This window comes from Oreochromis niloticus, linkage group LG17 (assembly GCF_001858045.2).
Source record: "Oreochromis niloticus isolate F11D_XX linkage group LG17, O_niloticus_UMD_NMBU, whole genome shotgun sequence".
NCBI lineage: Eukaryota > Metazoa > Chordata > Actinopteri > Cichliformes > Cichlidae > Oreochromis > Oreochromis niloticus.
Window position 1 is genome coordinate 1159143 of NC_031981.2, and position 26126 is coordinate 1185268.

The 26126-nt window shown below is 42.3% G+C and overlaps 2 protein-coding genes across 5 annotated transcripts in view; both read right to left on the minus strand.

Annotated features, from left to right (window-relative positions):
• Positions 1 to 26126, minus strand: part of rabgap1l (RAB GTPase activating protein 1-like) — a 96180-nt gene that overhangs the window by 45185 nt on the left and 24869 nt on the right. The gene's annotated exons all lie outside the window — the stretch shown is intronic.
• Positions 17504 to 24636, minus strand: gpr52 (G protein-coupled receptor 52). Of its 2 annotated transcripts, XM_025899884.1 has the most exons (3): positions 23050 to 24636; positions 21635 to 22949; positions 17504 to 20850 (listed from the first exon to the last, which is right to left on the minus strand). In XM_025899884.1, the coding sequence occupies exon 3, from the start codon at positions 19275 to 19277 to the stop codon at positions 18159 to 18161; it is 1119 nt and encodes a 372-aa protein (XP_025755669.1). In that variant the 5' UTR covers positions 19278 to 20850; positions 21635 to 22949; positions 23050 to 24636; the 3' UTR covers positions 17504 to 18158. The 2 variants fall into 2 exon arrangements, with proteins under 2 accessions (XP_025755669.1, XP_005460411.1); XM_005460354.4 differs by having other exon boundaries at positions 21635 to 24636.

A 26126-nucleotide genomic window follows, 5' to 3' on the forward strand; every position in this document is an offset into this window, starting at 1 on the left:
AAGATCCAGTGTGTGGCCCTTTGTATGAGTGGGGCCAGAAACATGCTGCTTAAAGTTAAAAGACTCCGTGATGGTGATGAGCTCAGCAGCAGTGTTACAGGAAGCGTCGTCAATATGAAGGTTTAAGTCTCCCAATATTACAACCTTCTCCAGTTTAAGTACAGTCACAGAAAGACTAGACATCAACTTAGTTTGTTAAAAAACAACCTTTAAAATAATTATAGGGTAATTATTAATGGAATACTTTCGTAGTTACTCCATCAGGATTAATAAACCCATTTATGACACTGTAATTACCACTGCAGCATCATCAGGGACCAGCAGGAATCTGCTTGACAGTGAAAGTTGTAAACACTTTGATTTAATAAACCATGCATGCCTCTGCTAATTAACAGCCTCATTACTCAAAAAACACCAAAAAAAGAAAAAAGGCAGGACGTCCTCTAAGCGGCTTAATGTCCTTCCTTCTTGTTTATATCCTTTCTTCCTCTTCTCTCCAATTTCTTCCTCTCCTTGAATTCTTTCCTCCTTTGTTCCCTTTTCAAGCTTATCTTCTCCCATTTTCTATTTCCATATTGTACTTTCCACTTCATCTCACACTGTAACCTCGCTTCTATTGCTTTCTCTATTTCCTCCTGCTTTCTATGATCTCTTTTGTCTTCTTTTCTACCTCATTTCCTTGCTTTTCTATCCCTCTCCACCTCCACATGGCCACCTAAATATTTGAGTCATCTTCTGTCATTTTCAGTGCAGAGAGCAACTGTGCAAAGCTATTTCAGCAGTACGGTGTTACTATGCAAAAAGACAAGACAAACCTTTTCTCTAATACTGACCGTCCACATGTTTATGTGCCAGTTTACTTTTCTATGAAATGCAAAGTTGTAATGGGATCGAGTAGCTCAGCCAATGAGGAAAGGCCGCTCATTCCTCACAGTAGCATAAACATTAATGGTTATCAAACCTTCCAGGAAACTAGAGTCTTAACAATAAGCAGGGTGACTCTGTGATTATATACCTGTTATGTATTTCACTGGCATGCTTTATGCTTAATGGGGAAAATCCCAAAGTGTTTCCCCACATGGGAGAGAGCCCAGCACACTTTGGCACCTCGGGGTCATCAGAGGTCAACAGAGAGCTGGACGTTATCAACGAGTGTAGCGCGGACAGAAGCAGCGGACAGACGCAGCGCGCACAGCATCGCTACCGCAATCGCCACAATCCAAAGCGCCTTTAGCTCGAATATCTTTTTACAGCTGCCACAGGAGAAGGAACAGAAAAGACAATGAGGGGGATCCAGAAGGCTGTTAGTGATTGTTTGCTACCAGACAGGGGCAACAGTAGGACGAAGGATCTGCGGCTGTGATAAGACCGAGGTGGGAGCACCATCTGAAGAAAAGTCAAAGCTATTCTTAGCCGCAGGTAATCCTCCAGTAACCCAAAAAGGAAGGCGATTGGAGATGTTAGTTTGCACAAGCTGCTCCACAGGAGAGAGCCAGTGAGCCTGAAATGGTCAGTTTATCAATAAAGCCTGTTGAAAACAGAAATACAGTAATATAGGCGTAATCATTGGGGGGGGCAGTGCAGACATCAGAGCAGCAAACAACACCCACCAAACAGACTCGCCTTCTGACACAACGCAAAACAAAAACAAACAAACAGACGTCACATGACTAGCTCCCAAAACTGTCCTGATCCAACACTACCCTGTCCATGCAATGCCTCGTTTTTGTGCCCCTTGGTGGGTTTAAAGCTAACTGACTAAAGGAAGAAAACAAGACCAAAAAGAGAAAAGACTAATGAGAGAAGAACAGGAGAAGCAGAAAGAACTGCAGAACGGTACGTGGACAGATCAAGATGGATAAACAAGCAGAGACAGATGAGACAAGTCGAGAAAGAGGTTTAAAGAGAAGGGAGCGATACGAGTACACGGAGAAGAACAACAGGCTCCTGTAATCGTAGCCTGGGGGCTCGTTGGGCAGACAGTCCATTACTCAGACCTCTCCAACAGGTTACCTACTTAACACGCACGGCTAAAAATAAAAACTGCTGATATGTCCAAACCTGCACTCAACCTCCACATCTGTCTACGTCCACCAGCGTTTCATTACCCACACAAAGCTGACTGATGGAAGCAGCTCACAAACTCTGGAGGCTTTCCTCTGTGAGAAACACACATTCATGCTCAACGGTGACATATGAAGAAGTCTGTTCAAATCATTGTTTAATACACAAATTTAATTGTAAGCACTTTAAATGGGTTTTCATTCCATCCAGTAAAGACGGTCACTGCTTTGGATTAACGGTAACATAAACGTGGCCTTTAAGCCTCGAGTATCCACTTCTGACAATAGCTTTCCTTCATAATTTTGGTTCTATGACCTTATTGCAACCAAAAACTAATAAATACGTATTTTTACATCAGAGTGCTTCTGTAGGCATCTCCCTGCATCTAAAGAGGTGGACACTGAAACAACTCAGATACAATAACAGTGAAAATTTCCCTCAGCTAATGAAAAAGTAGTAAAAGCAAAGAAAGAGAACAAAAGAAAGTCAAAGTAAGAACTGCACAAGGACATTTACTTGATTAAAGGTGCTGAATAACACACTGAGCTGGGAATATTTCTATTAGATCAGCTCAATTCAATTTTATTTACACAGCACCAAATCACAACAACAGTCGCCTCAAGGCGCTTTATATTGTACAGTAGATAGCACAATAACACATACAGAGACAACCCAACAATCATATGACCCCCTATGAGCAAGCACTTTGGCAACAGTGGGAAGGAAAAACTCGCTTTTAACAGGAAGAAACCTCCAGCAGAACCAGGTTTATCAGTCTAATGAACCCATGTGTTATAAATCAAAAAGCAATGTGGTCGTTTTGAATGAAGTCCTCGTCTTCTTGCCCAGGTAACAACGTGGTTATCAGCATTAAATGAACTGATTATTTCACTTTTTCGCACATATTTCTAATCATTTAACTCCTTGTATAGTATCTGTTAAAACATCACTGGAGCAAAAAGGATGGTAGGTAGTAGTTAAAAAAACAAATACATGAAGATATATGAAAAAAACGAGCAGACTTTAATGACTGATACTAAACTACTTCTATGACATTAGGGAGCAAAGTAGTAAAAGGGCAGCTGCTTAATGGGGGATGTTTTAAATGTTAATTACAGCCATGGGAGCTGGGCCTTCATTCATATTACACTCGAAGGTAACATAAGCAAACACCTGCCATGGTTGAAAACCATTTATTCAGGAGCCGGGTAACCGAGTTGACTTTGTCTTAAGTGTGGTTGACAGGTTAGCTTCCCTGGTCTCGGCTTCCCCTCGCGTCTCGTCAGAGGGGAAGAATGAAGCCGGGGGACCTTTAGGCATACTGGGTCGTGACCTTGACAGATGCCGTCATGCTGCTCCACAGGAAGATTTCACCGTATCAGGCAGAAAGGTGTGCTCTGGATCTACTGACTTATAAGAGAGATGCCTACTTACTTATAATGTGATACATGTTGGGAAGCAATGTGAGAGTCTATTAAATTAAAGACTGAATGCTGTCTGTATCCTTGCATTGAAATTTATACATGTATAATTGCAAACAAGTGTCTTAATGGTACTAAAACACAGTATACAGGCGTCTGGGCAGATGTTAGAGCAATCAGTCAAGACACTGCCCAGAGTTGCCTTTTCTCATGCAGTACCCTGCAGAAGTCTGCTGCAGCTGCACCAACTACAGTAAACTCTGTGGTTTGGATGAGTGTGCAACCCGAGTACAGAGCACCACTGCATGCTGTAACTGCACCTGCACAATCTGACATCACACAGATTTCTTAAAGGTCAATTAATGCCCAATTAGCAGTCTCACAGGCAGCTCTGGTTTAGCAACGCTCAGGGCTGCAGATCGTGTCAACACGGCTTATTTGATATTACAATGCAAGAAAATGGACAGTACTCTGCCACTGAGTTAGATCTATACCTACATTATTGTTTCCCAACAGTTTGAACAAACTTATGGAAGGCATCGGCGCAGAAGCCAGCGACTCCATTAGTCGCTCAACAACGAACGACTTGACCCCACGAACAGACCAATCGGCTTTGTGGGGTTTTCTGCCATCACCGAGGAGCCTCGGATCATTTCTGAACATGAGGCATGTTAGAACAAAGTGAAGTAAGGCTATAAAAATTACAAGGTCAGTACTTCAACAGTTCGCTTCAGAAGCATGAGTCAGTCTGTCCATCAACAGCACAAAATCCTGTCAAAATGTCCTTGAGCGAAATAATGAACCACCTACCTGCTCTCACACTGTCAGGCTCTTTGGATAAAAGTGGCAGTTAAATGCTCTACATGTAGAAATGTAAATGCAGAATCTCAGAAGCAGCTCCATCCTTATTATACCATTCTAGAGAGCAGCGAGCTCTCAAGTAACCCTCCTTTTCTGACAGTGTTATGCAACTCCCGGGTGTGGAAGGAGCCCACGGGTGCTGGCTGGTGAACCCCTCGACTCAGAGGCAGCCACGCTTTGTTAAACCGATGAGGCAGAAGCGAAATATGCTGGGTTTAGACAGCTGAACACTCAGAGCCCACTAAGTCCTAAAGTGACAGCCTGGCCAATCAGAGATGGCGCTGGAAGCAGCTATGAAGGCTGTTTGCTGCCTGTGAACTGAAAATGTGTGCAGAGAATAATTACAGAAAGATTCAAATGTAAATATTCCTCCACATTTACACAATAAAACTACAAGATGGCTGCAAGTCAGAAATGTAATTCTATACCCTACTACTCTGCCTTTTAATGTATTTTATATACCTTAAATACACACATATACATGTATGTCTATTTGGTGCAAAATCATTAAAGGAGATTTATTCATTTCAAGGTGGTGCACCATATCAATATCGGCTCAATCAGCGAGGTTGACATAAATCATTTACATACGTGCAGCATAAAACTACAAACTCAAAGGTAGATGTGAGGTGTGTGTGCACATTTATACTACAACGCGTGAAAGTCAGCTACTGTAACACGATTTCCTTGCATAACTAATAATAAAACATGAAAGTTTCTCATAAAATCCAGTCCGACCTTCATTCAAGACTCCAAAAGAACAATCCAAAACCAAAAGCCTTCATACTTCAGTGCAGGCTTGTTGACTTTAGTAACAACCTCGGTCACACATTTCATTTAGCTGCTTTTGAGACGAGGACTAGAACGACGTTCCTTTCTGCTCATCAGTAATTCTGGGAATGTCTGATGAAAAAGCTACGAGTCTGATTTGGCTACGTCAAAACAAAATGCCGTTCTCATGTTAGATTTGAGTGCTTAAGGTTGTGCAATCTTCTTGAGAAAATGTAGCAGACTGTTCCTTAAACAACTGCAGGGTATCCAGAGCCTGGGGGAAACCAAACTGAGAAGGTTCAGGAGAACTCGGAGGTTTTCTTTCTTTTCTCTCCTCATCCTGGACTGGGATAGATTACTTGGTGTGTTCAAAGGCAAAATAAACTAGAACGGTTAGTTTAGTGCGCTTGTGTTGGTCTTGTTGTCACTCAAACTGATGAAGATCAGAGAACATTTTTATAAGAAACTAAAGTTCCCAGTGTGCTAGTGAGCCAGACACGGCGACTGTAGGTAAAAGCAGAGGATTGTACCACTAACCTGGCACTCCAGCACTGAATACTATATAAACTCTATTATTTCTGTCCGCAGGCATAAACGCCAAACTAAAACAGTTACGTTGGACAACAGCTGAGTCACTGAGAGGTGTAAGAGCTGAAAAACGAGGCGACCAGGTCTCACCTGTGGTTTAGAGACAACATTAACCCGGCACATTCAGAACATGAAATGCTTTTTTATCAATGTCTCTCAGAAATCTTGCAAAGTACAATCATGGTGAAAGTTAAACAGTAATACATTTACTCCTCAATATAGAATCAAATGCTCTTCCTGCTGGTTTCACTGTGGCTCTTAAAGCCAAACACACCCGTGACTCTAAAGACAGAAACACAGTCTGTGTTAGCATCTCTGCACGCTGTCGAGTAATCGATCCTGTTCTCAGTTAGAAGGCCTCATCCTAACGCTCTACCAGCCACGGTGGAGGATCGGTTGAAAGAAATCTGATGGACTTTGACAGCAACGTCTCCAACAGGGACGAGGAGACAACAAAGGAAAGAGCTGCCCTGTCAGAGTCGAGAGCGGCGCATTCGGCACCATATTAGGGAACAGCTGCTGCACGAAGCAGCAAGATGGTGTGTTAAAGAGCACGGCTGTTGCAGAGCTGCACCCTGGAACCAATCAGACTACGGTCCATATGAAGTCAGAGCCTCAAGACTGGTTGAAAGAAATGTCTGTTTTACTGTGAGGCACCATTTCATTTGTTATTAACTTACATCTTTAAATGAAAACTATGCAGCTGAATAAGACACGGTGAGAAAACTAACAGCATAAACCCAGACAGAAGGAGAATGTGGAGAATCTAAAGTACAGATATAAAGGGAAGAGGAAATGACTCAAACAGGGAGACAATCTGAATGACTGACAGGCAGAATATTAGCTTCTTCAATGAAGGCGCGGCACTGAAAACAGGGCAGAAGATGTTGCTGTTGCTGTAAACACACGTGCAGTAAACTGTACTTCTAAGAGAATCCATATGAACCACAAGGTTGGGCTTCAGCTTGGGCTCTGTGCTTTTTTCTGCTCTCGGGTCTCTGTGATGTCACCTCACAGCAGCCCCACCCACCTGCTGTTTACAAAGAGAAGGCAAAGAGAGGGTGAAGCTAAAGCTATCAAACACACTCAGTATGAAATAAGCAGGATTAACTCTGAATCATGCAAAGCTTCTTTAGTATTAATGAAATGAGAAATATTGTTTTAATTAAGGAAGATAGGAGCATTTCTTGGTTGCAGGAAGCCTGGTCAGAAAAGAGCATGATGCTCAGCAAACATTTTTTCTTTAGATGTGAATGTAGGATGGTTTCCATTTGTTTCCACTGAGCTTCCTTATGGTTTGAGGAAAACTCAAAATGTTACCCAACAAAGGGAATGAAATGAATTTTTTAAGAAACTCCCAAAATGCCTGATTAATCCGAGATTTTGTATCCGAAAGCTTCCAAAGACAGATGCTAATTGTACATGTTAGCGAGGCAAAGACAGACCATATTACTGGTCCTTCGTCACAACACAGTCAGACATCAGGAAGCAATAATGACTCTGCCTCTCTGCGGACGTACCTGGCTTCACAAACACTCCTCATTACTTTTTTGCCTCTTTTTCCCTCCGTGTGATGCAGTGAGATATGATATTCAGAGGACACAGCCCAGTAATTAAAACCCAGCTCCCCTCGAGGCCTTTGTGCTTGCTTGCTGGTGAGGAAGTTTCTCGAGGCTTCCCTGGAGGGTGGACAGTGGGTGGTGGTGGAGGGGCAACAGCTGGCCTGCCTGGCAGATTGCAGATTCATCTGTGTCTGTATCGCTGCCGTGGCATTTTAATGGTGCGGCTGGTTCTGCATTTCAATAAGCCGAGCATGGCGCGCGCACGCACACGCTAAATTTCATTTTCCTCACAGTTAAACTGGCACAGCTGTAACTGCAGCTCCGTTTCATTTTAGCTTAATTAGGACTTTTCATCAACGTCTTTTTAATGTTTTTTCTTTATGAATAAAGAAATACTTCAAAAAAAAAAAAAAGTTGTTTATTTAAAAAATAAATGAATAAAATAGCTTTTGCTTGTTAAATGTTTAACAATGTCTGTGCTCTCATTAGCTGGCTTAATATAACAGCAACTGGAACTTGACCCATGTAACAGCTTTTTGGTTGAACAATTAGATTTTTAAAAAATCTGGTTCCTGCTCCCGAACTATGAGAGGACTTTTATTTCTCTATTTGTTGGGGTAAATATATATAACAAAATGTGTAATAATAAATTGTAATGGCAGTTTTTTATTCTTTTTATGGAATTTTAGACACTGCAGTAGTAATACGAAACTATGAAATACAACATTTAATCAGTAAGGTCATTCAAAGACTATCTGTGATCACAAGCACCTGAGTTATCCTGGATAAACACTTTAGATTTATCACGCCATGCAAATTAAACTTGCAGAGATATTAGCCATTTGCCAGTTAAATCATTTTCATTCATCATCCAATAAATAAAAATTATAATGGAAAATAAGAAAAACATAACAGACGGCAGAAACACCCTTCAACCATCATACGAGGGTCCAGCAGGGGGCACTCTGCAACAAACAAACCTTGTAATTTCTTTTGTACCTATAAATAACGAGACATAAACATTAGGGAAATTTGTCGGTTTCATGAAAGAAAAACAACAAACAATACAATTCATACAATGAAAAATCCTCGAGTTACCCTTGTACACTTTAAAGGCCTGTATGTCTAAATACTACTTCTTCATCCTTTTTGAAGCCCCATGAATCTACAAGATAAGCCTGAAAAACAGAAATGGAGTTTTCAGGGCAGATAAACATGTTTCAGCTTTATTAGAAACGTGTCATGGGAGCAACACTGTAACAAGTAATGGCACAGAGTACTGTGAGGGGACAAAAACATCGATGTAGATGTTAGACGTTTTATTTGCAGGGGTGAAAACCACCAAACTGCATTCTGGGTAAACATATCACCATGTGCGATAGATGGCTGGCTGTACTTCCTCCACAAGCTGATGAACTGCATCAGCACCTTGTGTCATGTGGCACTTTGCCTGGAATGTTTCTAGTATAGAAACAACAGTTGGATTTGGTAGGTGATGCCCCTCTGATGAGACGCACCTCTCTCTACCTCTCACACTGCATCACTGAGAGGTCGGTGCATCCCCCAGGTATCTGACATTTTCTATGTGTTGTCATTTTCACTGTAGGATAGCTGAAACTCTTATGTGGGGACATAAGACCCCCAGGGGATGATAGAGGTGGCATAGTGGGTCAAACACTTAGTGGGTCCATGAAAGAAGATAGACACTTGTTTCACATTGAGTAGTGTGATTTTTTCCCCTGCATTTATAGTTCGCACCTTTCCATGTGTTATGTTAGAGGCTGTATAACACCAAGACAGAGACATGACAATCTGATCCACAGTTTATCCAGGGAGTACCGGGGTGATGAAGGTTAACATGTCCTGTGCCATTCCCAGTGCTCGAGGCTCATACTTCAAACGCAAATACTGGCAAACCAGTTTGATTATATCTGAGCTTTTTGTGGTTCCTCAACCATCAGAGACAAGCGAAAATCAGAGCTGGCAAAACGTCTGCGCAGGCAATCTGTCACAACTTAGCTTAATATTTACTCATTATTATTAATTGTGTAACATAAAAAAGGTACACAGTTACAATTTGGTTACAAAAGTATTGTGAAAAACAAGAGGAGCAAAGCTACGTGTCATATTAATGATGGTTTGAGATGAGCTGCCTCTCGCTACCAAACTGCCCAACACAACCAGTCCTGTTGTCCATATAAGGCTCTCAAAGACACAAAGGGAAAGTCTGCAGGTCTGAGTAGGAATATGCCGAGGGCCCAAGGGGGTAGTTTGACTGGCTTATGGTATTTCATTCAGCTAAAATGCCTTGAGAGAGAATTAAAGAAGCTGGCAGTCGTTTTCTGGCAGAGCTTCAGTGTCTGAGGTCTGCAGGGAGGGCAACAATAAAACACAGGTTTGTCCTCCGCTGTCTGTCAAGGTGTTTGTCCTCGTGTGCCTGAACAGCTAAAAGAGGAATATTAGTGGAAATTATGCCAAATTAAATTAGAATGTATTAAAAGAAATCTTAAAAACTCTTCAGATATTAGTTTAGCGTTGCAGTAATAAGACAAATGGATTAAAGCATTTCCAATGCCGATACTTAACGAGCTCCATCCTGTCACAATCAAATCCACTTCAAACAGGAAGAGAGTATCTGCGGTGAGAGCGGCAGCTGTCTGACGATGATGTCGGCAACAACAGTACTGTGTTTTTATCAGAACAATTATAATTTTTATTCAATAGTGGTTAATAAAGTGTCCCTAGTTTTTGTTCAAATCTTTAATCCTTTTTCCTCTAGAATCCACGTTTTACAGAAACCCTCCATTTAATTTAACAGTCGCTTTTTATTGGTTACAAATTAATGCATTTTCTTCTCTGAAAAAATGTAAAAATTTATTTTGAATTTATTAACCCATATAAACTTATCAAGCTTTAAAATTATTACTAATCAGTATTATCGTTGCATGAGTATATACGTCAAAGATCCATTACAGGCACAGCTGCTGCTGGCCACACACAAGTATAAAAAGGTGCTCAAGACTAAGGTGAGATTTTAAGATACAAAAAGGCACAGAGGGAGAAAAAAAAAAAACCCCTGCAGAAATGCTGATCGTTACTTTCATCCAGTGAAACCAATGCAGGAAAACTCAAAGCACTCAAAAGAGATGGAAGAGAAAGCTCTCAGCAAAGAATCAACTGATGGAAAAAAGTACCTATGGCACTCGTCGGGTCCAAAGGTGAAATCAAATTGTGAACTTAAAAGCATCGGATGAAGAGAGCTGGTGAGTCCACATTTTAGACATTTCCAATGTTCCCATCCAGCGCACTCTGCAACGAGTGGGTAGCTAAGTGTTCTGTTTATTGCTCTGGAGCACTTGGACAAGAATCAGGTCCTCTGTGAGAATTGAACCACTGACCATTTTGTCACCATGACAATTACATAAACACTCTGATTAAATGTCACATCCTCAAAAACGTGTTCACCGGAGAGGCACTCGTATGTCATCACTGCTGCAGATGCTTTCGAATATATCAGCGTTGTCCTCGATATGACTGAAGAAACTAAGGCCACCCTCACTGCTTCCATAGGAATTAAGAGGACAAGACGCAGCCAGGTGCAAAAAGCTTGAGTGCTACGCCTCACACTCTGTAGGCCTCACTTAGCATGTTAAAAGTTAAAGTTTGCGACAGTATAATTAGAAAAAAGCCTGAACGACTGACTTGTTTGGAAGGGTTGCCAGCAAAGAGCGTCCACACTAGAAGAACACGGCAACATGGCTTAGGTTTGCTAAGTTCTCAACAAACCACAAAACTTTATGTTTGCCCACGTGTGGGACTAATAAAGGTTATCTTATCTTATCTTATAATGCACAGCACTGCTTTTGGTGAAAATCAAACAGCATAAACACCTCGCGCCAGGTGTCCAACGTGTTGGTGGAGATCTGATAATTTGAAGATGTTTGAAGGTGTTTAAAAGTCCAGTCCGCAGCTCAACTGAGTGCTGTGCGAGGCCCTCGGAGAGCTGTGCAGAAATGAATGTCTGCAAACGTTCACTGGAAAGAAAAGTGGGCCAAAATATTCCCACAGCAATTTGAGACACTAATACTTTTTCCATGCAGAAAAAAAAAAAAAAAAAAAAAAAAAAAAAAAGTACTTCACGTTAGGGTTGGGCGACTGGATGAATATATCGACTATCGATGATAGGCGGAGCCCACCGGCAATCGTTTTTACAAGGCCGATTTATTTATTTGCCCATGAGTAAGTTTGCTAATAATGATGGAGCTAATAGAAGCAGTCAACAGAAAATAATAGCGCTGTTTTAACAGCACCCTCTTTCATCTGAGAGCAAGTGCCCCCTCCTCAGAGCGCGCCCAGATGCTTGTTGCTGCAGAAGCTGCTGATAGCCTAGCAGACTCAGCCGGATGGTGGACACGTGCATGCTCATGCAAGTTAGTCGTGTTCGAGTCCTTTGCTCGCACTATACGTCTGCACAAGTGGCACACCGCTTTGGTTACATCCTCAGGTTTACCTCTTTCATCTGGTTTAAAGCCAAAGAAATCCCAAATTGGCGACTTTATTTATTTATTTATTTTAGTGCTGTCAGCGTTAACGCGCCGTCATCACGACTAACGTGATGAACAATTAACCCATCTGGATCACAGACCGAGTCAAAATCCCTGAAATGTCTCTGTCAACGCATTTCGGCAGTTTGTCCAAAGTTTGTTCATTCTGCGCTCCAGACGGGTTGGCACGTTAAAAATTTTAATCGCGTTAATCATGATGACCACGTTAACACCACATTAACGCTGACAGCCCTAATTTTGGGGGGAAATTAGGTTGTTCATGTTTGGGCTTCTTCCGTGTTGTAAACGCGCAAATCAGTCCGTGCATGATTACATTGCTCCGCCCATCAAAAAGTCTGCGCATGCACAAATATATCGTCGATTACTGAACTGATGATTATCGGTGATTTTTACATGTCACCCAACCCGACTTCACATTATTGCTGCTAAAGGTACTTCTACAAGCAACTGAATCACGGGGTGTACTTAGTTCTTTTATGTCCTTTTTTCCTTTGGTTGTAGTTTAACTCTAACACGGATTAACTGTATAACTGTAAAGGACATATTCTCACGTGTGGCAGTCACCAGGCCCGCACCTCTCTGCACATCACAGAAGTTCACCGTAGTCTTTACTGTGGTTTGGAAGAGTATGGGACGGCATATTTTTACCTTATTATTCTATTATTCAAACTTTCCCTTTAGAAAATCTGTATCAACATAACCATTTTAGGAAGCTATGCCGAGAGCACCAGAGGAGTGGCACAATCAAGCAGTCACTGCAGCTGAAATGATTCAGACTGACTGCCATGAAGCATTGTATGGATGTCCTCGGTTATTAGCTTCACTAACCCACCCAAAAAAACCAAACAAACAAACAAACAAAAACACCCTGAAGATAACTTTTTAAAAAATAATTTAGTCAAATATTTGAGATTAACTATTGATGGATTGAATCTTGATTGCCGCCCCTCCCCCCCAATGATAACAAATCCAGTAATGATGTGGGTTTAACCTCCCACTGGATAAATTAAAGTTTGAGGACTGCTAAAGCTGGCTATGACTAGCTGTCATCCATCAGCTCCCACAATCTGGATCTCATGATTTCAAAGAGAAATGGAGGCAATACAAGATGTATGAGCGAGTGTTGGTGTGTGGGTGTCTAAGTGTGTCCCTCCTGGTGCCATCAAAGGCTTTTGGTGACTGCCGCGAGGCTCCGCTATTAGCGCACAGAGACAGGAACTGGTTTCCCCTCCAATTATGACTTCCCCACCTCAAAAGAGGGTCAGGTGGTCCTTTCTCAATCGGGACGGAAGAAGCAGAGTGGCAGGATGGAAAGGGAACGAGGACGTGAGGCAAGTGCTACCATTTGTGGAAATAAAAGGGAATTCCTGATATAGCATTGGCCGTGAACATTAAGTGGGGCCTGGACTGGGAAGCTGTTCGCAGTTTGACTGTCAGTTTGGATGCGACAGTTTGCAGTTTGTCTCTATGCAGTAACTAGCTTTGGTTCATTACTTGTAATACAAATGTAATTGAGCACTTTACCCACTTCTCATTGGACCCAACCACATCGGTTATCCTCTCTCAGTCGGCTGCTTTGGCAAGACTATTTTCCAGAAAGCTCTCCGTCTCCTCCTGCTTCTCTGTCCACGAGGTGATGACCGTGGGTTTATGGCTGTTGAGAAACTCACTCGCAGTCTAAAAGCATCATAAATCTGAAAGGCCGATTTAAGATGGACAACTTTATCATATGAAATCTGTTCACATCAACAGAGGACATGAAGGAGTTTTACCCAGTACAAGACAGACATTTACTGCGTTTGCTGTGTAGCCTAAAGATACAACTTTAGGCTGGTTATACTGTATCCATATGTACACACAGGTGTATCAGTACTGACTGCCTGCATCAAAAGAATCAGCACGTATGTATAACTAAGAGGGATCTAACCTCAGAGCTTAAACTGATATACCATCATTACAGAAATGATGAGAGTCACTCGTGTAGGCTGCGGTTGCACTAGGTTGCAATTTTCATTCCATTCTTTCTCTGCAAGGAGTCAGAAGACGAGATCTAGATTTATTTTCCCTCCTCTGTTCCCGGATTTATGTTATTTATAAATGCGCACGGCTTCCTTTCTATTACACACTGAGAACATTTCAAAAACGACTTGTACATCAAACCGTCGTGCCGTAACCCATGTTTGCTGAGGCAGGTGTGAGCTAATCAAATGATTCGGCCACAAAGTAAAAACCCATGCTTCCACTTTCTGCAACATTTTGAGCAGAGAAAATATGAAGACTACTCTGGAGACTCAGCAGTGTATGAATGAAGCTACTGATTCACAGAAACACACACACACACTGTACAAAAGCAATGTCTACTATTTTCACCTTTATTAGGTTGGCAGCAACAGCAAAAACCTTTTGACAAAATTTCAAATTAAAAAAATAGATACTGTGCAATTTAACACACTCGCCTCCTACTCAAACATCAGCCTAGGTGAGTTAACGAAAACGGGTCCACAACACCTGCCAGGACTTTTTTTGGCTGTACAGCAAAAACAGATACACGCACTACATACAGCATACTCATATGCAGTAGATTGTATAAAGATTCAAACATAAATTAAATAAATATATAATATTTCCTTTAAACACTTTTTACTAAAAGCTTCTATCAAAGCACTTAAAAGGAAGGTAACATAACAGTTCTGATTTTTTTAATACCACTTCAGTTTGGTCAGTGTAACACAGACACACAAATCATTGATTATTAAACACTCATTAAGCGGCACTTTGATTGAAACCCTGTGCCAGGACCACGTTTCACATGACCTGCTACATGAAAGCCTACAAAGGCATGAACACGTGTGCATCTTCATACCAGTAACTGTAATCTCCACTTTAAATGTTCTTAAACATTTTGACTGCTCTATTTTATGTCATTACAGAGTTTTGCTTTCTGTTGCCTTACGTGTTATTGTTTGTCACCACAGATTTTACAGGTCATAATAATTTCATCTACTACCCGACTAATACGCTCCCGAAGTGAATACAAAAAACACAAGCTATCAAAATAAAATATATATATATAGAGAGAATATTGTAAGTCTAGTATTTGACACAGTCCCTACTGTTATACCTCATATATGCCAGATCGTATGGCTGTTGGAGCGAGTTCACTTGGACATTTCTATAAATGTAGCTATCAAATAGCAGAACATGTAAGTCAGAAATCACATCAACGCTGATAAATTTATGAAACAACCCATTTTCAGTTGAAGCGACGACCCTCTTGAACTTAAAGTAACAAAAAGCTAAACGCAGTGACGATGTATCCTCGGATGTGTAAAGTTTCACACGGTACGTGAAATGTTTTTAAAAAGTGCAGCATGACCATGTGATGGCGATTATTCTCAAGATAAAATACACTTTTCCTACAAATTACACCTTTAGGCACATAAAACAATCTATAATGCATTAACGTTGCATTAAAGTTGCAACTATTTGTAATCCAACACCATCGACCACGTGGAGCATTTTGAAGAATGCTGACGGTTCCTCTGAGGACCTGCACACATTTCCACAGCTTTTCACTTTTGCCTCATTTTTTTCCTTTTTTGAAGCGTCTGCCTCCAATTTCACTTATTTGAATAACCAGAAAAATAACACTGCCAGCAGTTACAGCAAACTATATGAATAAACCATTATTAGTTGCTCCCGGAACAAATTCAGACTGACCACAGGTCGGTGAAGACACTACAGCCTGCAGGTTAATCAAAAAAGACTAAGATCTCATTAATGACTTTAGCTTAAATTTATAGGGTGGCCAGAAAGACTAAACTGGAATGCTCACATACTCCATGTCAAACATGTCAACGAGAATACGACTCAGTTTTACTGGCCGGTGTCCAGCAGGGTTTAGATCTCACCCTGGGTCAGCACACCTGAATCACATGATTAGTTCATCACCAGGCCTCTGGAGAACTTCAGGACATGTTGAGGAGGTCATTTAGCCATTTAAATCAGCTGTGTTGGATCAAGGACACATCTAAAGCCTGCAGGGACACCGGCCCTCGAGGCCTGGAGCTGGACACCCCTGGTCTACACAAAGAAGTGTCCCGCAGCATGGACAGTTACAGTATCCAGGAGCTGGGTTTGCTGTGTCTCCTGGTTTCCTGCGTGGCCGTTATGCACTACAGGGCTGACACTGCTGACACTACAACAGGAGCCAAATGGTAATTTGGCCAAAGACTGTTGCTGTATTAATGTGAAATGAATTTTCTCATTTGACACTGGTCAAACGACCACGAAAAAATGCATTTTATACAAAGTGGAATAACTACACTACTGAGCTGTAGTAAAGTGTGAGTCAGGCTGCAGGCTACTCTAACACACAGCATCTCAGCTTGAACAGCAAATGCACAAGATTTGGAAACGGGAAGGAAGATGAGAGGGTAGAGCACATCACAGGAACCACGACCCTTTAGCATATTTAAGTTTATACCCCCCCCCAAAAAAATCAATCCCCAAAGACAATCATTTGAAACTCTTTCTCACACTAACATCTATGCTTCAGCCTCCTCGGCAGAGTAATCAATTGCACAAATGTTATGAAAACAGAAAAGGAAACTTCATCTACAAATGAATCATTTATCCTCTGGTGTGTAGTTATATAGATTTTCATGTCTATTTCAGAACTGGGAGAAATAAAACACGAGGCAAAAATAAAGAGCGCTGCCAGATGACCAGTTCAACGAACAAAGACGAGGTAAACAACCAATAACCTTAAACGTTTACACAACTCAGCCTGTCATTTTTTAGCTGCACAGCAATCTGCAGACAGATCAGGTCACATTAATCCCAGCCCCGTCATCACAATAATATCCTTCACGTGTGCCACCCAAAGCACAAGAAACTCGTGACATCTTAGGCCGCGCACCAATGTGAATGTGTTAGTGGGTTAAAAGCCACATTCAACAGTAAAACAGCTGCATCCTCAAAGCAGCTCATTTAGAAAAAAGATTTGGACAGTGACACTTATACTGCATCTTCATCTGTGGGTTCACAATCCAGCTGTCATTTGTATAAAGAAAAGATGTTTATTGGCTGGTTCAAAATCATGAAGTCATGCATCAAACTGACTGAACACTCATAATGGGAACATCAGGAACGCTAAATCAATGGGGGGAATTTCTGATGCTCGTGGAATACAAAACACAAAGATAGACCTTGCACTACTTTACTGACTTCAGTTAAGCATCATAGTATGAATCTATGCTAAGCCTGACATATCCTTTGTTCCAGTTTGAAAATAAGGTGCTTTTTAGTGGGGGGAGCACGAATCAGCTAGCGGCTGATGATATTCAGGTCATATTAAAGTTGTTTAACAATCTCGTACAGGCCCAATCACAGCAGCACCCGAACTGATGGACATTTGATGACCAGCAATAAATAACTATGTTAAGCAATTTTGTTCATGTTGTAGGACTTTAAGTTCATTTAAAGGTTTTAATGCTAAAGCTGCACAGTCCCTTGGTATAATGCTGGGATATGATCTGCATAACTGTCAGAACAGAATTACATTAAGTTTACTTTCTGAGATTAGCAGCATTTATTCATGTCGTAAAATCTTTAGCTTAAATTTCAGCTGTAACCGATCACCCAATCGCGCCGGGGGGGGGGGGGGGGGGGGGCGGGGGGGACACCTGACATAACTCCATCTGCTCACTTCCTTCTTGAAAACAGTCAAAGCCATATACCGTCTTATTTGTCACAGCAGCACACTGGCTGCTGTCACTGTCGTATGTGTAACATTTATATGGATACGTCTAATATCCACTTAGAACCTTTAAACAGGTTTGTGAGCACTACTGTAGATTACACTGTATCTACTGATGACAGACACAAAGAGCATGAAGACATCCATTAGACGGTTGCTCTGAATCACAACCACTAGCAAAGGTTAACAGACATGAAACGGCATGGTCACATTTGATTTGTGAGGAGATATCTATGAATGTTTTGGCATTTACAGTTTTGTCTTTCCGGTAGATCCGATCTCATTGATGATGTGCACAGAGATGTAAAGGCTAAGAGAGCCTTCGCTGTAATGTAGAGTAAAAGCCACCACAGAGCGCCCATTTCACTTGAAATCTCAGTTGAGATGCTGCATTCATCTCCTTGAAAGGCTTTTAATGCAATTACCAGTGCCCAAGATAATGTCACAGTTATCAGCTAAAAAGGTTGATACAGTTATCCACTGAGCCCTGCCAATTTAACTACGAGTTAACTAGCTGCTAAGCATGCTGGGATTCGTATTTCCTCATCCTGTAGGAGACATGGCTTCAGATGGAGCACGAGTTTGCCCTCTTTCTTGGTTTAGGCTCGCCAAAGTCCCGGTCATCTGCAGCACAGTGGCTGAAGGAGCAAATGGTCTGCGAGAGCCTACGCATGCCCAGCCGGAACACACTATTAGACAGGCTGTAGATGACACAGTTGCAAAAGCTGTTGCTAATGGCCAGCCAAGTTGTTATGAAGGAGAGGGCAGGGCTGTCCAGCACGTGGGAGCTTTCTAGAAGAAAGTAGATTATGTAGGGCAGCCAAAGCATATAGAAAACACTGGTAATGCGAAAGAGTACCATCGCGTAGCGCCGATCCGGCCCGTGCCCCCCATGATGCCCGCCACCATTCCCTTCACCGGCCTCCATCTCCTGGCTGGGAAAACGTGCACGTCGTTCGCTGATCTCCCTGTTGTGTTGCTGACAAATGCGGAAGATGTGGTAATAGGTAAAGCAGACCACAAGGGCAGCAGGCGCATAGAGCAAGCACACCACAAAGCCTGTGAAGAGGGCGGAGGTGGGCCAAGAGTGTGCGCACCACTCAAAAATATCCCCGTGATAGCCCGGCTTACCCCAACCAAAGAAGGAGGGCGAGAAAATCAGGCTGGAATAGACCCAGATGAGAGTGATGCAGCCTCGTAGACGGCACGGAGTCACCAGCTGGTTGTAGGACAGCGGCTTCGTTATAGCCAGGTACCGGTCCACACTGATACAGGCCAAGCAGGCCATTGAAACACTCTTCAGAACAGAGATGACATAGCTGAAAACTTGGCATGTGACTGGCTCCTGGACACTGGTTGGGTAGTGGAGTAACGACAGGGTGGGAACCAAGCAGCTGAGCCCCACCAGCAGATCGGCGTAGGCCATGGTCTGGATGAAGTAGCTGGTGGTGTAGTGGTGCAGCAGAGGGGCACAGTGGAACACAAAGATCACCGTCAAGTTCCCAGCAATAATTAGTACAGTTAGCAGCACGATGACAGCGGTCTCCAGAATACAAGCATCCAGGCCTCCATTCAGCCCCCAGCCCAAGGGACAGGAGTGGTTCGAGGCCCTGCCAGGAAAGGAGTCTCCATGGCTGATGTTGGCAGTGATCGAAGGGTCTGTCGTCAGTTCAGACTGGTTCATTGTTCTGGGTGCCGTCCAGGTGGGTCAGGACTGCGGCGTGTCACCCATAAAGGCAGCTGGGTCGAAATTGGAGATCGGCCCGTCTCCCTCCTGTTTTTTGCCAGGCGTCTGCAGCCAATCTCAGTTCACAGAGCTCAATATCCTCCCTAGCGTGCCCACGCTCTCGTTCGCCTTACTCTCATATCGCTGCTGGGCCTCGATCAAATGAACGCAGACTGGAGGAAAATCAATGCAGCTGCCAGCAGCGTAGGACAACCCGTTCGGCTCTCCTTTCCAATAATGCATGGTCAGTGAAAGTAGTGGGTGGGCAGCGGTCAGTAGTACGAAGAAAGGTGCATTCCCTCAGTAAACCTAAAGCTTCGGCCAGCACGTATCCCAGCGGTGAGCTTATTTGCCGCTTTGCCTTGCAGTCGGTGGCCTCATCGTCTGATTTAAATGAGAGTTGCCACCAGGAGGCTGAGGGCAGGAGGTGTCCTCGCAAGGGCAGAGAGCAAAGATGATGCGAGGGAGGAAATCACACAAGGTTAAAGCACAGAGTCCAATGCTCCACTCACTTCACTAAAGAGCTCAAACAAATATGGAGCATGTTGTTTCTATTCCACTCCTCCAGAACAGCTGAGATTTTCTGGGTGCCGTTGTGGCTCCAAAACACATTTTGGGTGATCGCTATGTTTAATTAAAACATCAGCGTCTCTCTCGATGTATAATTAAATACATTTGTTTAAATCAAACCTTTATTACAATCCAAAGTTTCACTGTGTGCCAGAGTGTTTACTATGTAACTGCAGGCTTCCCTTATTTTGGTGGTCCTCCGGTCAGTGTCTGGAGCCCGTGTATGCCCAGCTATTGTCTGAATCAAAACACAGACACGGGCTAGAACAACATGGGATCTCCGCGGGAGATAATGTCACAGCTCTCTCAGCGCACACGGTGGTGAGGGAAAATGTGTTTACAAGGCATCCCTAGGCAGCATGAGGTAAAGCATCCCAACGTCCAGATGACGTCTGCCAACAATGTGAAGTTTAAATCCAAATGTGCAAACTTGCCTCTCAGTGTTCTGGACTGCAAGTTGTGAAAAAGACAAACCAACGTAAGAGTCGAGCGGCTGATGAAAGTGTTTGATGTCAGACTCCCATGCAGGCAGACGTGAGGACTTTCCAGGAGAAATGAGAGGCCACCTGAATAACTCAGCGCTCCAATCACTTTGACTCCACAGCAATCCTGTCGCAGACACTTGCAGAGAGGGCTTTGGGAATGAATCGACAGTCGGCTTATTTATCCAACAAAACTCGACACTTCCATTTTCATTGTGGTATTCTTGAAAATCTGGCAGCACCTAGAAGGGCTCGGGACCCTGTCCTCAAGTGCTTAATGCAGCCGCAGATTTTCCAAGTTGCCTTAGTCCTTTCAAGTGTTGTGGAGGGGGTCCTATAGCAGCGCCTCCAACTCTTCTCTCAGTACGTCTGTCGCCTGAACAAAACACTGACGGTACAACAAAAGGGAATCCACTCTAGCAGCATAAAGAGAAGAAAAGTCCCAGTCGGAGTCCCGGTCTTTTTTTTGAAAATGGTCCCTTTTATTTTGGATAAACAGAAAAAAAAAAAAACCAACACGTTTTTAATTAATAATTCCTCAGATCCTGGCACACTGAAGGATATGAATGCAATGCATCTGTCCAAAGCAGCAAGTAAAAATGAAAGGCAAAAAAAAGGGGGGGGATGACTGCGCTGATGGAAATGAGTTAAATCTGCAGCGAGGGAAGCGAGGGGACGGAGAGTCCCTCAGCCCTGGTGCAGTGAGGAGAGATGCTGTGACTGGCTTACACTTCCCTCCCTCCCTCACCACACAATCTCTCTAGCTTGCACACTCCAGTCTCTCTCTCTCTCCACACACACACACACACACACACACACACACCCCCTCCCCCTCCTCGCTGCTCACAGCCCTGCCTCCTCCCCTCCCAGCTGCACCTGAGGCTCCCTGCCACATTATCCTGCCTCAGACTGGCTTTCTCCCAGAGGTACATTTGGATACATTTCCTATTTACATATCACTTATCTCTCAAACTCTATTTCTATTAACTGAAGCTCTTCTCACTTTTTCTCCCCTTTCCTGTTTAGTCACACAGCCCTTCATTGCACATATACCATAAACATAAACTATTCACATTTTAACTGCAGCTGAGCAGCTTTATGTATTTAAAAAAAACAAAAACACTACTGAATCTAAAAATATTCAAATGCAAATTTCATAACATCGGTGAGTCATAATATGTACAGTGTTCAGTCTCAGCTTGCCACTAAAACAGGCTAATTAACCAATAAAGTGTATATAATGTACATGAACACTCAGTTTACCTCCAGTATGATAAGAAACATCTTAATGATTGGAAAATGCATCTTCTGCATTATCCAAACAGACTCCAGGTTCTTCATGTTTCTTTTCTTTATTTACCAACAGCTTAGCACACTTATCTCTGCCCCTTAGTTACAGTTGCCAGGTATTTCAGCCAGTTGGGAGCATCCTGAAAGGGATCAAGTGACAGTAAATTGGCTCATCTAAAGAGTGGATGGAAAGAAACTGGCCAACATCGTGCATACAAAACTGAAACTTTGTTAATATTACTGATTTGTTTTTAACTCAGAGAAACAATTAAAGTCATTGAGGAGTGGTCATTTTGACAGTTGTTACACTGCACTTATCTAGAAAACAACTTTAATTACTCTGGAAAACAAACTGATGCACATTAAGGTCTGAAAGGAGCGACCACGGCATGGACTGAAATAAGTCAGCGAGAGAGCACGGTTACTGTGAAGTATATGAGCCAGCTCAATATGAGTTTTTGGAGACTGTTATATTAAAAAAAATAATAATAAAAATCTACAATAGGCCAAACCCACACAGAGCGAAAGAACAAACAAATGCATCACCTGAATAAAACTGGGGGAACGCACCTTCAAGAAAAACTGCTATTCAGATATAATGGTAAATGTGTATGATCTTATAATAATAGGAGCTCCTGCGATTTCATTTCTTCAGTAATGCAGCAGCTTATGACAGGACATAAAAGCTGAAGAAAGGCGTGCACAGACTTGATGACTTCGAACAGATTATAGCTCATGGCATCAAAACAGAACTTAAGAGTTTCTCATTGTAGCTAAATATTTCTGTTTATATTAGTCAATAATTAAAATCTATAAACTATGACATCATTCATGATTATTAAATCAATTTTACTGTTTGACTTTAATAGTAGCGTAATGTCTAAACCCTCATTTTTAAGGTGACATCAAGTCCTACCTTACATTACTCAACTAATAATCTTTGAGAGAGCAACACGCACATCTATCAAAAAGTGCACCACAATTAACTTTGACTTAAGGTTGCAAAGACAGGCAGTGGGAAATAACATCATACAGAATGCAGTATTTATTTGGTAACACTATGTTGTTAGCCCTACTCTAGAAAAGTGTTACAATTTGACTAAATATAGAAGTCAGCATGCTCGAGTCAAAATGAGACTAGTTTCTACTGAAACAGGTCAATAAACTAAAAAAAAAAGAACAAAAATAGATCAAGTGAAGTTCAGGTAGACAGTTGTGCTGTCACTATGGGAGGAGCCAGTCAATGGAGATCTCTCATCACAGCACTCTTTACCTTTGGAGGTGGACACTGATGAAAAACACGACCAGAAGGCCACCGTTAATAATTCATTCTGCTCCAAAACAAAGCCAGCGGGGCCACTTGGAAACAAAGGTGGAGGCTGATTCACCTTTCACTGCTTCCCAGCATCCCTCCCTCCTCCATGCCTGGGCTCCTGCTGATTTCAGTCTAAACAGCAATGTACCAGCATAAGCAGGGAGTTTATATCTACATTAAAAGGTGTTTGGCCTGGTGGTTTATCCAGAGCACGGTAAAGAAAGTGGCAGGCTGTTCGCCATTACATTCAAGACACCGATTAATCACTTCATCTCCTACAACTCTCATGTAAATATGCAAAAAGCACAGAACAAAAATAAAGTAGCAACAACTACTTTGTTCTACCTCTTACAAATAGAACCCTGCAAATGGTATTTTTAAACATGAGTACAGCAGCAGGCAGGTGAAGGTGACAGCTTAGGTGAAGAAGCCAGGTTTGGGTTGGTACACGAGTCCTTTCAGAGAAATACAGGCGCTATTAGGCTAATCTGCAAGAAAATTGTGATGTAAAGAATTTTAAGGTGAACAGAAATAGCATAGATAGATCGATCTCTCTCTCTATAGAGCTATATAGACACATATAGATATCTATATCTGCCTTTCTTTATATCTCTAGACCTCTATCGCTCTCCATCTACATCTCTAGCATATCTATGTATTTAGATATCTATATCTATCTCTAGATCTCTCTATATAGACAGAGGTATACAGATATAATCTTTATACATCTATATATCTCACTTTCTCTCTCTCCTATCCATATATTTTTAAAAAGCAATCATCTCGTACAACATCACCTTACATCATAAATGTGACTGGATGGTAAAGAAGGCACAAAAGGTCAAAAACAGTGAAATCACCATCTATCATATTCATTTAACATCGTACTACATACGAGACCACTAAGGTGGGGCTGACATATATCGATTGTCCTACAGCTCCCATTGTCCTTGTTGATCTCTCAGAGTCAGAGTGTAAACACATAGCACTTAACATGGATTTGTACTATGGTAAAATAAGTATGACAGAACGATAGCCGTGCCACTGTGTAACCTGCAGGTCAAAGCTACATATGCATTTTCAATACGACTACACGAAGCTCTTAGACTTCTGTTACAGCCTCTGGTCCCGTGATGAGTGCCTCGAAGTTCAAGGATATGAAATAAGATTTTGTTGATTATACTAAATGATTCCATCCCAGAGCAGCTTTAAGTTTTATCTCACTTAATCTGCAAATAAACAACATTACTGCTGTATCCTGACAAATCACATTTAAAATTAATCTAACACCTAGATGAAAATGCTGTTCATTGTAGTTCATTCACATTTATTGAATTAGGTGATACAAGCTGCTGTGACTCTGCAGTGGAGGCAAAGACACAGAGCACTGAGGGTTGGACAAAGAAGTGACCAGAGAGGAGGTTGGCTAAATCTCCTTAATGCGGCCGTCATATCAGTGTCAGCACAGACGGCCGATGCAATTATCACTGTACACCAGCAAAACTCCAAAATCATTTTAATTCACTTTGGCATGGCAGCTTAATTTCACTCAATACTAAAACTTCTGCATCTAATCAGAAGTGTCCAAACGGCACCACATTAACATTACTGATTACACCATTTCAGCTCCATACGTCACACACTCACTCACACACACACACACACACACACACACACAGACACACGCACGCACGCACACACACACAGACACAGACACAGACACACACACACACACACACACACACACACACAGCAGAGTGTCCTTAGTAAACATCAAATCTGTCGTCGAGTCAGTTTTTAGCGACCCTTCAGTAACTACAGAAATGATACCGATGTTTCTGACGCTGTGGATCAGAGGCAGCACATCCTCAACGGTTTTCCTGCTGTGGAAACTGTCGGTGAATGGAAACTGGAAAACTGCATTATGGACAGGCACACAGACCCGAGAAGGGAGAGTGCTGTGAATAGACCTATATTGTAGGAAGCGGTGTTGCTTGGCTGTACTGCGGACGTGCAGTGCAGCTGTTCCCTACAGATACTATAAAGGAGGACGGGACAGCGAGGCGAGTGTGTACGAATGTGTGCGAGAGGCTTTGATTGGCTGAGACCATCACAGGGATTTGTCTTTCAGGCATAAATGATGGGAAACCTCAAACTTTAAGGGTGAAAACTTATCGTCACCATGAAAATGTCGACATATATAAAAGATGAGAGAAAAGCCTTCACTAATACTGAAATACTGTATGTGTGTGCAAACTGGACAACTAAGGATCACATGACAACAAAATGAATGTATGTTAGTGAAATAAGACATGGATTTCTCTGAAAACCGTGCAGCGGTCGCCACAGTGACTCTGTGAAATCCATAAACAACTACTGCAGGTTTCAAAGGCAGAACACTAACTCATTAGGCGAAGGAAGATTCTGAGACAAAGGCTAAAGGAGACACAGAATTGTCATGGCGATAACTTCAAGCAAAGAAAAGTCTGTTGACCCTCACAGTTACCATGGCAGCCTCCCTTATGTACATTGTGCTCCGTGTATCTTTATGCGAGTTATTAGGCGTGGGTGCAGTATTATTCCAGACTGGCTGCATGGCTGATGCTACCTTTGATTACACACAGACTTTGTATGTCATCACTAAGCTGGCTCCTCACCAAAATGGAAAGCACCTTAGAAGTCCTGGGAGGAAACCGGGTGAGATCAGGGAAATGAAAGACACACAGAAAAAGCTCATCTTCACAGACGAGGTTATACACGGAGTCTTCAGCTGTCCACCCTTTTTTGTTTTTTTAAGGAAAATGGGTGCAAGGTGCAGCAATTTGTTGAAATGTTGGGCTCGACCTTACATTAGAGCACCTTCAAGTGACCGATGTTGTCATTTGATGCTATATAAATAAAACTGAAGTGAAATAATTATAATTGAATTGCAACTCAATAACAAAGTTACATAAAGTGGAACAAACTGCTTTTGCAAAGCTTGATTGTTATGTGTAGACGGCCTGAGTTAGGTGCCTTTCTATGAATGAATAATTCATAGGTCAGTGTTTAGCAGCTTTGAAATGTCCTGCAATGGTCAGTCTGAGGTCCTGCCTGCTGTGCACTAAGTTTCCCTCCATGCTTCCATTACAGCTTTCAAAGCTAAGACAC

Excerpts from the sequence above, each read along its gene's own strand:
- gpr52 (XM_025899884.1), bottom strand. The coding sequence starts at position 19,277 with ATGAACCAGTCTGAACTGACGACAGACCCTTCGATCACTGCCAACATC.